Source organism: Oryzias latipes, chromosome 8 (assembly GCF_002234675.1).
Source record: "Oryzias latipes chromosome 8, ASM223467v1".
Classification (NCBI taxonomy): Eukaryota; Metazoa; Chordata; class Actinopteri; order Beloniformes; family Adrianichthyidae; genus Oryzias; species Oryzias latipes.
This window is the reverse complement of record NC_019866.2, coordinates 19,054,366-19,070,053: the sequence shown is the minus strand read 5'-3', so window position 1 is coordinate 19,070,053 and position 15,688 is coordinate 19,054,366. Positions and strand designations below refer to the sequence as shown.

General features: G+C 40.1%; 1 protein-coding gene across 1 annotated transcript; it reads right to left on the bottom strand.

Annotated features, from left to right (window-relative positions):
• Positions 1-2,374: 2,374 nt before the first annotated feature.
• wipi2 (WD repeat domain, phosphoinositide interacting 2) lies at positions 2,375-14,699 on the bottom strand. Its single transcript, XM_023957736.1, has 12 exons — positions 14,443-14,699; positions 13,693-13,775; positions 12,777-12,946; positions 12,593-12,689; positions 11,394-11,491; positions 11,153-11,245; positions 9,897-9,967; positions 9,689-9,802; positions 9,449-9,613; positions 5,949-6,056; positions 4,453-4,550; positions 2,375-3,642 (listed from the first exon to the last, which is right to left on the bottom strand). The coding sequence occupies exons 1-12, from the start codon at positions 14,514-14,516 to the stop codon at positions 3,530-3,532; spliced, it is 1,284 nt and encodes a 427-aa protein (XP_023813504.1). The 5' UTR covers positions 14,517-14,699; the 3' UTR covers positions 2,375-3,529.
• Between the last annotated feature and the right edge of the window lie 989 nt (positions 14,700-15,688).

Genomic DNA, 15,688 nt, shown 5'->3' with positions numbered 1-15,688 from the left:
GAATAGTGAGTTGATGAGTGAGGACAAACGTCAGCGGAAATCTGAATCAACATTTGTAATGACTTAGTCATCCGTTTTAGAGAGGAGCACCAAAGAGTTGAGTCGCATTGTCAACATTTTTGGCGAGCAAAAGGAACTGGAAGTTTGAGAAAACAAAACTATGCAACTGTCCAGTTCAATCCGTGTGCAACCTCAGGAGCATTTCCATTGGCCTCCATGGGTTTGTAACTCCGTTCACATGCATTTAACTAACCTGGTTAGGGGAGCAACTGTTGGCGGAAGTTCCCTCAACAAAAAACTGGAAAAGGAGCTTACCTGCCAACAACAACCTCAGAGTTGTCTTCATTTCTTGCTTATTCTGGACTTCAGTTTGTTCTGTTTAAATATTTATCCAGAGATAAAGGTTAATCATAAAATATGTCAACTGTTGTAAGTTATTTTAGAACCTTTGGCATGTGTGTTCAACGTCACCAATCTTTTTTTTTACAAAAAGTTTATATTTGGAAAACTCCCTAGAATGAAATTTTTTTTTTCTACAAAACAACCTACAGATTATATGTAATAAAAATAAAAAACTATTGCACAGGTTTAAATTAATCGTACATAGTTAATCATACAGGAAAATATTGGAACTTTTAAGATTCACTTACATCCCAACAATCATAAAAAATACCACAACATCTGAAATAAAACTAAGATGCAATTTATTTGCCAAAATTGTTAAAAATTCAAAATCAGTTTAGTAAAAATAAAAACTCACCTATTAATAAATTGTCACATCAAGATAAAAGTTAATTTAAAAAAAATTATTATAGAGAAACATTAACTTACTATATTTCATGAGAACACTCTTTATTAGACAAACGTTTTCACAGAAATAAAATCCTTCACATCATGTTTTAACTAATGAACCTTTCCATAACAACATGGTTGACATTTTTATTGAGAAAAAAATATTTAAAATGAATAAATATTTTTAAATGTATCATCATCTTTTTAAGCTATAGTCTAAAATCTGCAGAAATGTAACTTGTTGTAATGTCCTTAAAATGAATGCAGTGATCGGTGACTGTGAGGAGACTTCCTCAGTGAACAACTGGAGTTTCAGGGAAGAAAAGACAAAAAGAGGATTGTACCAAAGAAACAGGGAAGCCAACCTCCCCAAGCAGTTTTAGAAGAAACACAGAGGTGTTTGGGCGTAAAAGCTGCCTATCTTTGCAGCGAACCAAAACCAAAACCAAACAAAACATCCTCTTCCGATGCTTGAACCTGACTTTAAACACGCAATGAAGTTATCAGTAAAACTTAACTCTGATGCTACACACACCAGGCATGTGTCACACGTTCAAAAACATGCTGATCGCGAGCTTTTAAACTCACTTTTAGCATATGATGTTCACACAGGACTGTTGCTACTCAACACCACCGCCTACAGCTGGAAGAGGCTTGGTGTCACAGCTCTATTTCGATATATGAAGGATTTGGTGTCCTATATGTTCGGTCGAGTATAAATCGCAAATATTAATTTATCCTCCATGACCAGTTTTCAGACAGTTGGCACTTTTGTGAATTGTCCATCCATTTATCATTCATCACTACCAATTCCAAGTTGCTGATTGGTAAAAGTTCAACCTGATTTACCTTTCAAAGTCCGTTCAATGGCTGTGCGTTTAGGACGTAGAGCCCGAAAAAGGTTGTAGAAACGTTTGTGAATGTGAGGGTTGAACACAGAAGCCCAAAACACACAAATGTACACACTTTTCATTGGATATTTTGGCTTGAACGTGCATTGCCAAGGCCAATGTGAATGCACGGTGCGTAGCACATGCCTGGTGTGTAGCATATGCCTGCAGATGTCATAAATGTGAAAACATCAGATTTTGCAAAAACTATTCAAACCTGTCATGTTCAATTCTACCACAAATTTTGTTTTTTCACTTAGACTGACTCACTGCGGTGTTATTCTTTTGTGTGCCAAAGGTAAAATTTTATTATAAACATGGATATTGTTTAGTCTAAAGGTTTAAGAATAGCATAAAGAAGTGAAAAACAAAAATTTTGAAAAATGTGTCACCAGTAAACTTCCTGTACTAAAAATATAAACACTAGTGAGTTTCTTTCTTGCTTTTTTTCCTTGCAAGTCAAAGTTCCTTTTGACCAACAGCTCCCTCTAATGAGCAGCTGTTTTCACTGCATGAGCTTTGAGGACATTTGGTCCATTCCTAGGAGCACAGTGTGAAACCAGATAATAATCAATGAATGCCCCCCCACCCCCCCCCCCATCAACAGTCTGCCAGACTGTTTGAATACGGCGTCCCAAAATCTCACCTACGATCTGCTCCATGAAAACACGATTTCAAAAATAAAACATCTCGTTCAGTAATACAGAATTTATTTTAATTTCAGATGAATGCTTCACATTTTATACAAAATCATTAGAAAATGCCTTATGCTCCAAAATCCCAGAGCTAATCCTCTTTTTGTTTTGTTTAGCGGCCTCAGAAACTAAAGGATTAACAGGGAATCATGCAGCATCCTGGACCAGTTTGATGAGGCTCAGCTTGACCTCCAGATCAATCAAATTACCCTCCAAAGTCCACCCTGTGGTCACATGGTCAAACATTTCCAGAGCGGTGACTTAAACTGATGCACTAACATAGGTAAGCCCACTACTGTACATTATATAGAGGGAGGATGAGGAGGTGGTCGCATCCTCAGCCATGTCTTCAGATGTATGGGCACAGTACCACATCAACAACACCATGCATGACACATCATTGGTTATATTGAGTCCTTTAAATCAAAAATAATTATGTTTTAGGTTAAAAATCAACCAATGAGTGCAGGCCTGCAGGAGGGGGGGGTCCACTGAGCCTAAATGAGGTAAAAATGATCAAAAGACAAGTGGAGGCGAAATTGTAAATATTCTGTAAAATGTAGATGTTCATCACGCGCGCACACACAAACCCAGGATTCAGCTCGACAAACTGGCAAACGCTGCTCTCCTGTGCGGTTCTCTGAGCATTGTTTCAGGGGTAAACTTGATTGTTGTCACACAAGACAGTGAGACGGTGTCCCAGAGACAGCAGGGGGGAGGCGCAAAAACGTTTGAACATCCGTGCTGACAGACGCCGATCTCCCTGAAGAGGAGAGACCGCAACAGCGAAGCAGAGAGGCACTTCCACAACCAGCTGCAGTTTACACAGTGTTGATGTGTGTCCATTAAGGAAACACAGCTACATTTATAGCCCCACACACACACACACACACACACCTGCTCTCATTGGACTTGGGTTTGTCTGTAGGAGTTGGCACATGTACATGCAAAGCTTGACTTTGGCCCGAACAGGCTAAACTGAGGGATGACGGAGCGGCGAGGGGAGGGAAAATTATTTTTTTTAAAAAGCAGATTGACTGACGGACAGGTTCCTGAACAACTACCCCCCCCACACACCTCCCGTCTTTGATACCGCCCCCTCTAGTGTCACGTGGTTTTAGCAGCAGAGGAACCCTCCAATTGATGAGCGAGTCAGTCAGTTTCCAGGATGAGCGGCGGCTGTTCGTTCTCCTCTTCCAGGCGCAGGTCGCTGAGATCGTCTTCTAGCCCCGCCCCTCCCATGGCGCCCTGCTCTTCGCAGTAACCTAGGAGACATGTTCAGCAGCTTTAAATTCAGCTCAGTTGGTGGCTTACACTTCCAGACACCGACAGCAACATTGTAAGCAGCGTGACATCACCCAAACATGACACAGAGTCCAATTCACGAGTCGGGGTTTTTCCACAATGCAAAGGAGGGTAAATATATCAACAAACCAGTTTCCAGTCCACTGAAAATAAACAATACCTGTTTTAGGAGTGCACAGGAAGCTTTCAAGTCCTTAAAAAAAAGACAACTAAACTCGTCACACGCTTCAAAAAAACTGCTTAAAGTCTGCAGCTTTTTATAGATTACTATGACATAATTATATGACACAATAGTTTAATTGAAGTCTCATTAGCTTAACATTAAAACAAGAGTCATATATTTTTCCAAGTCAACTTTAAGCACTTTTTAAAAACGTTTGAGACTAAATTTTGAGCCCATCAATTACATTCCTTCAGCTGTGATCAATCACAGATGTTACAGACTCAAAATGAAAATATCGACAGTTTTCCCAATAAAGCAGATTATGTACTAAAATGAAGTTAAATAAGAAATACAAAATATTCTAACTTTTTTGAGTCTTCAGCACAGAAATGTTAGTATTCTTTTTGTGTTTGAGCACTTTTATGAACCCCTGATGCACATTTTATTTGTTTTTAATTAAAGACTAAAGTAAACAGAAAAAAGTAACATTTAAGGCACCTAAAGTAATATGAAAAATAAAAATAAGGAACTAGGATCCAGCATCATCTCTCCAGGTATGCAACAGAACAAAATGCTGACGGGTTTGGAGGTCAAATGTGAACTTTACCTTTAGTGACAGCAGCACTGTAGGTCTGAGTTGTGAGGGGACGATCATGAGGCCCCTGCTCAAGGATTTCATTGGGAGGTTCAGCACTGCTGTCTAACCTGAGATCACAGAAAAAACAAATGACTTCACACTTTGATTTTTCATGTCATGAAGCCTCAGATGACTCTCCTCGCCGAAAAGGAGGGTCTAAGGTCAAGGATGCCCAGTTTAGCCTAGTCTGTTTAGTTTAGTTTAGCAATCAGTCATTGTATTTTATAACTGATTGTTCAAATACAGGTATTAGGGGTGTAACGATACGCTAAAATCTTCATTGGGTTAGGTTCAGAATTTCATAGGGCTCGGTTCGGTACATTTTGGTTTGGTACTGCTGTTTAACAAATCTGCCTGATATGAACGGCTATTTTATGAACTATTATTTTAGTGTCATTTATTGTGTGTATTTTGCTGCCGGACACCTGAATTTCTCCCCTGGGAGAATAATAAAGTTTTTCTCTTTCTATCAATTTTCTGTATTTTTTCGGTAGAAAAAACTAAGGCAGAACAAAATTACTTACAAAATGCATTTATTGGTTTTACATAACAATAATGAAATCAACCTATGTAGCTGATCAGCTTAATAAAATAAGAAAAACTATTAGCTGCCAGGAACAAAAACTTTGGCCTGAAAAAAAATACATTTGAACTTGCACATTTTTTTCTTGTCGACCCGATTGTTACACAGTCTGTGATGCCGTTTTAAGTTTGGTAACATATTAGATGTGTTACTGTGGCATACGCTCTCTTTGTGTAACAATGAATACACACAGCATTCGACTTATCCAATTGCCTTTTCCCTTCATGGATGCTGACTCCAAAGCCGAAGTGTTCCCCCCACACAGGAGGGGGGGTCCTCATCTCTGGCCTCGCGTCTGCATTAGCCATATGTTGACATGCTTACTGTCCGTCACCTAATAGTAACTCACGGCTAACATTAATTAGCCCCGGCTATAGCCACTGAGACTCATGGGAAGTGTGAAATCTTGTGTGTTGAATCCTTCACCATCACTGAGAGAGCTATGAAGAGAAGTGAGGTTCATGTTGTTATGCTGTTCGTGTGTGTTCATAATAAGTGGGTGTTAATGTCGGAAAGGAGATGGAGCAATCGATATCTCTGTCTACTCTACCTCTGAGACTCTTAGAGGGAGAGTGGAGTATAGGGCAAGGACAGTCAACGCAGCTAGTTTATTGTCAGTTCGGCTCTCGTTTCCCTGCTACGAGTGATAAAGCAGCTGGGTCGTTACAATGCATATGCGGGAAAAAAGATATGAAAAAAAATACAGAAACGGTACCGAAGTGAACCGAAACGAAACTGCCGTACCAAAACGGTTCGGTTCAACTACGTGTATCGTTACACCCCTAACAGGTATAAAGCCCATTGAGACAACTGTGTTGTTATATTGGGCTATATGAATAAAATTGAACTAAATTAAATTAAACTCTTAGTGTGTGTGTGTTACCTGTGCTGCTTCATCAGTGTGCACTCTCCCCCCTCTTGTGGATCCAGGTTGTACAGATAAAGGTAACCATCAGCCGCTGCGACCAACAACCTGGGAATCTTCTGGATCCTGATTAAAAACAAAAAAGGTTTTTAGTAACTGTGTTATATTGATTCAAATCAAACTTTATTGATAAGCATGTAAAACAATTATCCTCTCAGACAGTGCTGTATAGAACAAAATCTCCAAAGAACTATACAAACAAAGTACAGAACAAGAAAACCTACGAGCTATTGTGAAGCTGAAAGATCTTTTACTCTAATGGGAAAGAAGCCTGTAAGCTGGTCGGCATGGGGGGGGGGGGGGGGGGGGGTCGATCATCCTGGATCTTCCACACAAGCACAGTCTCACAGACTTGGTTTGAAAAGAGGACGAAAGCCTCAGATTTCAAACCTTGCTTTGGTTGAATTTGTTTTTACATTCAGGCTGGAAATGTCCAGCAGTTCAAACAGCTGGTTGTCTATAGAGAGAAAATAGACCCACTGGATGTGCGTGTGTATAATTCTTGATTTGTTGTGTGAATCTGTGTGTACTTGCAATGGTGCATTCACAAGTACACTTGAATATCAAAAACATAGAAACACAAAATACAGTTTTCGCACGCACAACTTCAAATGACAGCAGCTTGAAACTAACTACGAATTCAAAACGGCTCCTCTGTAGATTGTTTCTCTTTCGGCTTTTCCCATCAGGGGTCGCCACAGGGAACGAGTCGCATGGTAAACTTGGCAATGTTTTACGCCGGATGCCCTTCCTGACGCAACCCTCTCAAAGCAACCGGGCTTGGTACCGGCACAGAAGTAGAGAAGGGAACAGGGAGCAGCCCGGAGTCTAAAGGCCCGTACACACCGGGACGAATATTTGCCAGGCGTTATTCGCCAGCGTTTTTCGCCACGTTTTTTGTGTTCACACCCAGGCGATTTTCGCTGACGATGAGCCGAGCGAACATGCAATTTCATTCCCTGACATTAGATGGCGCTTAATGTAAAACCGAAATACTCCTGTACACAAGGTGGCGCTGCGCAACTTTACGCTTCTTAAAGTCGCTTTTCACTCAGAAGAAGAGAGCAAGTATTTACACGCTTGTCAGAATCAAACAAAGAAAACATGAATATTTCAAGCACCAGTAGCTCCAACTGGTGCTTGGTTCGGGGATGTTTTAGAATGTCCGTCATTATTGCTTCGCGGCTGTGTAGACGCTACTTGGCGTCTATCTTCTTCGCTGGTATGTGTGCTCAGCAAGGCAGTTTTGTTTGAGCGCCCCCAAGTTGTGTTTTACTGTAACTTCAGAAGCTCCAGACACGTGAGCAAAAGCGCCGTTCTCATTGGTCGAGTAGATTTCGACGCGACGCGTCGAAAAAAAAAAACGAACCCGAGGCGTTTTTGTTTTTTTTGACGCTTTAACGCCTGGCGTTTTTTCGCGTCGGTGTGCACACTCTCATTGGGGCCCTTTGTTTAGTCACGAGGCGTTAAACGTCGGCGAAAATCGCCGGCGAAATTCGTCCCGGTGTGAACAGGCCTTAACCCTGGTTTTACAGACGGAAGGCGCCGCAAACCAGCACGAGCTAAACCGGCTCCCCAAAACGGCTCCTCTGTAGATAAATGTTTAAAAAGTACACACAGACAAAACCACATGTATGAACCGATCAGAGTTACAGCTGAATGAGGGGGGACTCCTTACACGCCTCCAGATTTGATAGATGATGTGTTTAAATGTTGCTAGAATGCTGGGTCATCACAGTTTTCTTGGACAGCCGTGGTGCAGCGGTAGGGTGGTCGACCCATAATCGTAAGATTGCTCTGGTGGTAGGACTGAACCCCACCTTGCCTCTGGTGGGAGGCTGGCGCTAGTGTTCGGCTAGCGGAGCCGCCACCAGCGTGTGAATGTGTGTGTGACTGGGTGACTGACTAGTACAGCGCTATACAAGTATACGCCATTTATTATCAGGCACATTGAACTTTGATTGGGAATATAATCTGGGAAAACGTGAGAATTTTTGACGCCCTTAAAACAGGTAATTAAGATTTAAAAATAAAAGTCTAAGAGATCGACTCTCTTCAATCTCCTGGTGGCGCTGCAGACTATCGCCATGACGGGGGACCATCTTGAGAGCAAAAACACATTTTTTTCATAAACGGAAATAAATTCAGGTGTCGTGAGGTTAAATGAGACTTTTGTGTGAAAACTGATGCAGCAGTTGTAGTAAAGCACAGCAGCCATCAAGATTTTTGCTGCATTTCCACAGATTTAGTGTGAGGCAAGAGGAAGTGATTCATTGCTTTTTTAATATGTCAGCAAATACCACAAATCCAGCTTTGGAAATCACTTTACATCACACTTTGTAAAAGATGAGGGGGGAAAATACTCACCGTTTCTGTATGTTTTTGATAAAAACCCTAAACATCTCTTTGACTTTTAGCTTTTGCAGATGAAAAACTGCTGTATATTCTCTTTTCGGAGTATTAGGAGTTTTTTTCTTTACTTCACAGTACTTTACCTTTGTGAATTATTTGTTAATGGCCTCATTTTAAGCACCCACTCTGATGAATATTTGGTTTTTGTTGTTTTTAACTTGTTCTTGTGGCCTTTTTATGGTGAAGACAACTAAGCCTAAAATTGCATGTCTGAGTATTTGTTTGTTCAAATCGTTGTGAATCAGGAGCAGATGAAAAAGAGCGTGTTTTTGCTGTGAAAAAGTATGCTGGGTGAGCCACAAGCTCCCTGCTCCGCTCCATTCTGATGCATCCACTTGTAGACAAATAGATCCACGTACGTCTTTGTTTTTCTCATCCGAGCTGACATCTGCCTTAAAGCTGTACAGCTGGATAGCTCCAATATCGCTCGCCATTTTGTTGCATTGGTAATGTTAGGTTGAGGCTGCGTGGGGCTGTAAGCTAGCGGTAGAGCATGAAAACAGAGAGCTCTCAGTTATAGGTGACAGAAGGGGAAGGGGTGGGGTTACTCTGCACCAAGGGTCCCGCCTACAATTAAGAGGGAAATTTCTAATGAATTCCTGCCGCTCTGCAGAAACTATGTCCTAGAAAACGACACAGGTGTTTCGATTTTGGTTAAATACAGCAAAATGATAATTAAAGGATCACTGGGAACACTTTGAAAAAAGATCAAAAGATTATCACGAGTGGGACTTTAAAAAATACTTTCTTATTTGTGCACATGTGGATTTTTTTTGTCTTTTGGAGTTAAATTTAATTTTTGATTTTTAGAAAGTTAATTTGAAAACAATTTTTTGCTTCAGATGAGGATGACAGAAAATCTAAAATATTTTCACTGTGAAACCTTAAATTTAAAGGCTAAAAAGTAGGCTTCCTTAAAATGTCTAAAAATATTTTATTTGTAAATTTTTTACTTTTAAAGACTGGTTTCCTTGTGTTTGTTGCTTACACGAACCCATCAATTAAACAATCAATTGTGTGTTGTGCATTTGTGTGTGTCTGCTCACACAGCTAAGGCGCAGATGTTCTTGTGGCCGCAGAAGGGCAGGCGCACCGTGGCGAACGCTCGCCCCTGGGTGAACATTTCGGTCACTTGAGCCGGCAGGTAGGTGGTGGACGCCATCAGGACCTTCCCTAAGTAGCCCCCCCATGTGGTGGGCTCCTCTGCAGGCCTGTGAGCACACAAAGTGAGAGGCGTGGACCACAGGGGGACGGCAAAATCAAAGCAACTGGCGAGCGACACTTACACATACTTCTCCTTTTGAGTCTCCAACTTGAAAATGTGGACCGTCTCTGTGTTGCTGGAGGCAGAAAGGTACAGGCCCTCCATACTGAAGGCTAACGAACAGATGCTCACGCACCTAAGAGAACAAGAACACTCAGCTCTTTTGTCTCTGAAAAACAGACTTTTGTTCATCAGCTGCAGAGGTTTTCTTTTTTTTTTTTTTTTTTTACCTCTTGACTCCTCGCCGAAACTCAAAGAGCTTCTGTCCCTCTGGGATGGAGAAGACACGGATGACTGTGCCCTGAGAGAAAGAGGCGAACACAAACTCAAAGCAGGCCTGAGCGGAACTGAGCGCAACCGAGGAAGACACCTGAATTTCAATGCCACTCATGTAGGGGTGGGATTATATAAGATCGCTTCATCCCACTGCTTTTTAAAGAATAAATCAAGCTCTGCATGTCTTTTAATTTCTTTCTTTCTTTAATTAATGATCACTATATGTAATTAAGCAAATGTACGGTAACTTAAGCGTGTCTCTATTATTTTTTCCCTGTTTCTTTTTATCTATGCATTTCATAATTTCTGTAATGAGTTTGATAAATCTGGATGACTTTTTTATATCTTTGAGTACAATGCTTTCAATCAATCAATCAATCAATCAATGTTGAGGTTGATTCGAATAAGGCACCAAAATTGAAGCAGAATTTCATTTCCAACTGGTTATAGGAGAGAAAATGTAGGATGCTTAAAGCCATGTTACAGACCACTTTTGTACATTATATCAACATTTTTGTGTTATTTCCGCCCCAACATTGAACATTTTTGTGCCACTTTATTATTCTTGTTTTTATTTAACTTGTCCTTTAAAGAAAATGCCTGAAGTAAAAGGTAGAGATGAAAAAAAAACCTTTTAAAGTTTAGTTTTGTCACCAAATGTGACGATCAGGGATAATCCAATATTTAAAAATCAAAAACCATGAACAGTGTGACAAAGGCTCAGAGCTGACGTCTTATTCTCTGTTTACGCGTTTAGAAGTAAACCAAAAACTTTACTCAACAGCTGTGATTGGTATTTTAGCACAAAACAAAAATTATGCAACGATTGGAATTAAAAACTGGCTAATTATTCACTAAAGTGAAAAAAGTAAATGAATTCAATTACTGCATTTTGTGTATGACAATAAAGCTTTTAATTTGTTAAAAGGCCAAGTTTGATTCTAAAATGTTTTTTTACATAAAAATTATATTTTCTTGACAGTATATGATAAATAAAAGCCAGATATAAATGACCTGAAGAATTGTCTTATTTTGAAAGTACTGTGTTATTTTATTGAGTAGAATATTTTTGAAATCCAATCAAAGGTCTTCAACTGTGGTTCAAAAAAAAAAATCCTCTGCACAGACCACTAATTGTTTTTGTCACATTTCCCTCTGTGGTGCATTAGGATCTCAGCGTTTTTGAAATGTTGCAGGTGTTGGACAGTACCTTCTCCGAGGCTGTGGCCAGTTTGGTTCCGCTGGCGTCGAAAGCCAGAGCTGCTAACGGGCTGTCATGAGCTGGAATCATGTTTGCTGCACGCTAAAAAAAAGAGACATGGAACGGCAGAAAGGATTGTAATGCTCTTCTGCTACACCAACAGGAAATGGAGTGACAGGTTCCCAACATCTGAGGAAATTCCACAGCAGGAGAAACCATTCGGAAGTCTTCGCTCTTTGTTCTCACTCACCAGGTTGACCGTGTCAAACACCTGAACTTCTCCTATCGTGGCGCTGCCCGGGTAGGCCAGATAGCAGTTGTCATTGCTGATAGAGAGGGCACACAATCCTGAAGACACACAACCATAGATCATTGGTTAGTGCTGTTGCCTCAGAGCAAGACGGTCTCTGGTTCAACTCCTGACTGGTTCCTTTTTGTGTGGCGTTTGAATGTTCTCCTCCTGCACGTGTGTTTTCTCCTGCTTCACCCATGATCCAAAAAACATATTTCATGGGTTGGCATCTCTAAATTGCCTCTAGGTGTGTGTGTGTGTGTGATTGTATGGCCCTGCTACTGACTGACAACCTGTTCAGGGCGTACTCTGCCTTCACCCAAAGGTAACCCGAGATAGGCTCCAGCAACCACATGATCCTGGAAGGGATACAGTGGGGTTGTGGAGATGGATGTATTTTCTTCAAGTAGACAATAACATTTCCAAAATGTGTAAAAGTAAAACACCTGTGTGCACCTCATTGACTGTATATAAGAACAGTATTGAGTGACCCCTCCTTACACAGTCATTCTCTTTGTCAGAACAACCAGATACCTTTTTCAACAAGTTCTTGCTGATCTTTTTTATATATATATATATATATATATATATATATATATATATATATATATATATATATATATATATATATATATATATATATATATATATATATATATATATATATAAATAAATAAATTATCACTGCTTACTGGCGATTTCTAGCTCCAACATGGCGGCGTTATTATCACAAAAAAATTGGTGACTGAACTGACTTATTTTGGTTGGAGCTAGAAGTAAGCCGAAATCTAGGAGGGATGTCACTCACTCAGTCCAATTCTCATATACAGTCGATTGGTCCACCTTTACTTTTACAGATAACAGGAAATGAGCTGTAAAATAAAAATAAAATCCTATATTTCAAGTCCAATTCCCCCTAGATATGAACAAATACACACCAATTTTTATTTTAAGAAATTAAAACTTTTATGCTCTTGTGGGCCACATAAAATGACATGGCGGGCCACCATTTGGCCCGCGGGCCTTGAGTTTGACACGTGCCGTAAACCATAACAACTCCCCTTTCCAATCAAAAGTTGGGCATTTCTTCAGAGAAAGCGTTTCCACCCAACGACTTTACAAAAGGAAGTCAGAAGAGGCGGTCCTCTGAGACGCACCTGAAGGGTTGGGAGGAGTTTCTCTAATGGTGTGCAGCACTTTCATGTCTCTGATGTTGTGGATGTAAAGAGACTCCTCCAGACACACAATCAGCCTCTGCAGTGAAACAACACAATGTCAAAGCCAGCCCGACAGCTTCACAAAACCTTCGGCAGACACGACGGCCCTCCTCCTCCTTCTTACCTGTCTGTTGAGCTTGACAGCCAGTATGGTGTTAGAATAGGAGTAGTTGCAGATCTCAGTTCCCTTCTTGAAGTGACACACTTTCAGTTTCCTGGGGGCCTTCAGACTCACAATGGCCACAAGGCTGCTGGAGAACAGACGCTCCACTATACACACATCCTCTGTGTCATCTACACAAAAACACGTCAGGTCATGGCTCTGGTGCGTCTTTTTTCCCAACAATATGATGCTAAGTCACTAGGGGTGTAACAATTCATGTTAACGATTCAATTCCTATCTTAACTTGTGGTTGACTTTACGATTCATAGTCAACACTGGTTCATTTTAAATGATTCGATCTGATTCACTGACCTAAAATTGATCCAGGACATCTTTAGCCAAATATTTAACCAGTGTGACTCAGAGATAAATACATGGGTACTGAAAACTGCAGGTGAAATTTTCCAGATTCCCTGTATTTCTTGCAAAATAATCAAGCGTAAATTAAATGATGTCTTGACCATTTTCTGCTGACATCACATGTGCGTTGTCCGCTGTGATGCACATGGTTACCCTTACGCTATGGCAAAATAAACCTACTGTGTCTCAATCCAAACGGGATTTTACAATATCGATCAGTTTATTTAGTTAGTCTTGAAACAATGTTATAATAGTATAGTTCGATTCAATTAACAACATGCATCAGACAAATCGATCTGGTTGGATCAAGATCAATCAATTAAGTCGATTGATCGTCATACCCCTACAAAGTCACATTAGAGGACTCCCCCCTCCTCACTCCAATCAACAGGGCAGTTAATAATTTAATGGAGAAGTACCTGCACCCATCATGTACTATATAATGACAACAAAAACAGGAGTTTGAGGTACGTGACACAGATTTCATTAGTTAGAGCAGCAGAGCGCGCATACTTACTACATTCATAAATCTGCTCCAGTTTGTCCACAGAGGACAAAGAGAAAAACTTGTATCCTGATTTGCTGCCAACAGCTAAAGATCTGGAGGAAGAAAATAAAGACAGGAACTCAAAAATGATGCGTTCAGGAGTCACCGTCAGGGATTTGAACCCACGGCCGGAGGATGTTTCCTGCAGAGGCACCGGCTTGTGGTCACGTTCAAAATTGCTAAAGCACGCTGGAGGGGGTTACGCAACACCAGTAGGCCAGTTCGAACCGAGCCACGTTGTTGAAATATTCCCAAAAATAAAATTTCCAAATAGACTGTTTCAAAATAATAGCAGCTACCGATCACCGTTTCCTATATGCGTGATCAACTAAATGTCAATTTAGAACCACAGCAACAACAAGCACGTTGACTTTAACAAGAGGTTAAGTTCATTAATGCAAAAATAAACCCCTACATGACCGTCAGGGAATCAAACGTTCGTATTTTGTCCAAAGTTAGCCCCCCGACCACACAGCATCATGTTAGCTAAAACAAGCTATGCTACTAGTGTCGTTCTGGAAATTAACTGTTTCCAGTGACACGAACGCAGTGGAACCAGCAGCTGTTTGCGCTCTTTTTTCAACAGGAACGTCCTTCTGGATTCTTAACAGAAAGTCGCGCAACCCCGTTTACCACACACAGCTGTAGGCAACACTGGCTAGCCTGGCTGGAGGCGACACAGGCCAGCGGATCCCCAGACTCTCCCCGGCCCTGCCTTACGTGTTGTCCTGGTTGAAGTTGGCGAAGAGGAGCTGGCTCCCGCCAGCATCCCCGCTCTGACTAGCCAAGTTCATGGCTCGCAACCATCGACATATAAAGCTTGGGTTGAAAAGCCAGCGACAGGACCGGACCCTCTTTGAGATCACAGAAAGATAAAGGTGATGGACCTCAAGGGGCCATATCTTTTTACAGCTCTGGTGTTCCGCTTGTTGTTGTTACTCGTGAGGGATGTTGCTCACTTTTTCTGCGCATGCTCAGTGGACACGGCGTGCATCGTCCTTAAAGGGCCAGCATTCATAAGAGCTGTCAGACAAAAACAAAAAATACTTGCAAACATTTTATCTGATTTAATTCTCGCTTCTGCGGCTATTAGTGAACAAAAGGCTGTTCAGTATCTACATTATAAACAATAGTTTTTACAATACCAGCGCCCCCGATATTTAACACCAATGAAGCAGTCATATTTACCATGTTGAAGGTCATCTTAACCGTTCAATTGACTTATCTAAACTATAACACACTATTTATGTAATACTAAATGGTTCTTGTTTGGTTCATCTGTCAGTGATAAGCTACTAGAAAACCGGACAGGTTTAAAAACTATAAATTGAGTTTTTTTCACATAGAAACTTATGCAAGACAAAGTCCAGTAAATTCATTTTTTGCTTATTCCTTTCAGACCAATAATAATACCAATAATAATACTAATACTACTAATAATAATAATAATAAAAATAATAAATGTTTCTGTTGGTTTTTAATGTAACAATTTAAACAATTTCCGCTCTTATTCACCTCATGTGAAAACTTTTTCTTTAAGCCAAAACATTTTCAAAGTTTAAATTAAAAACCTGAGTCGATTTGATTAGTAAATGGGATTAAATTGTTAAAGTTTAAACTTCAGATTGAATTTATAATTTTAGAAATTACACCAATCCCTATTGAAAACTGCCCCCCCACACACACAACTTAAAAATCTTATTGAGGTAATAATTTAATTTAATTCTTAAACTACTTCTCTACCAAACAGTAATTAAATAAATACATTTGTAAACGTGTTTTAAAATATTAATGTGATTGACTTTCACCCGAAGTAATTAGACACTAAAAAAAACAAAAAGTCTTTTTTACTTGATTTTATAACTGGTTGGGTTGTTAAAGAGATCAAATTCATGGAATGTTCCTCAAACTAAATCAATGCATATTTTAGACATATAACATAATATTAGTAACCATAACATTTCTA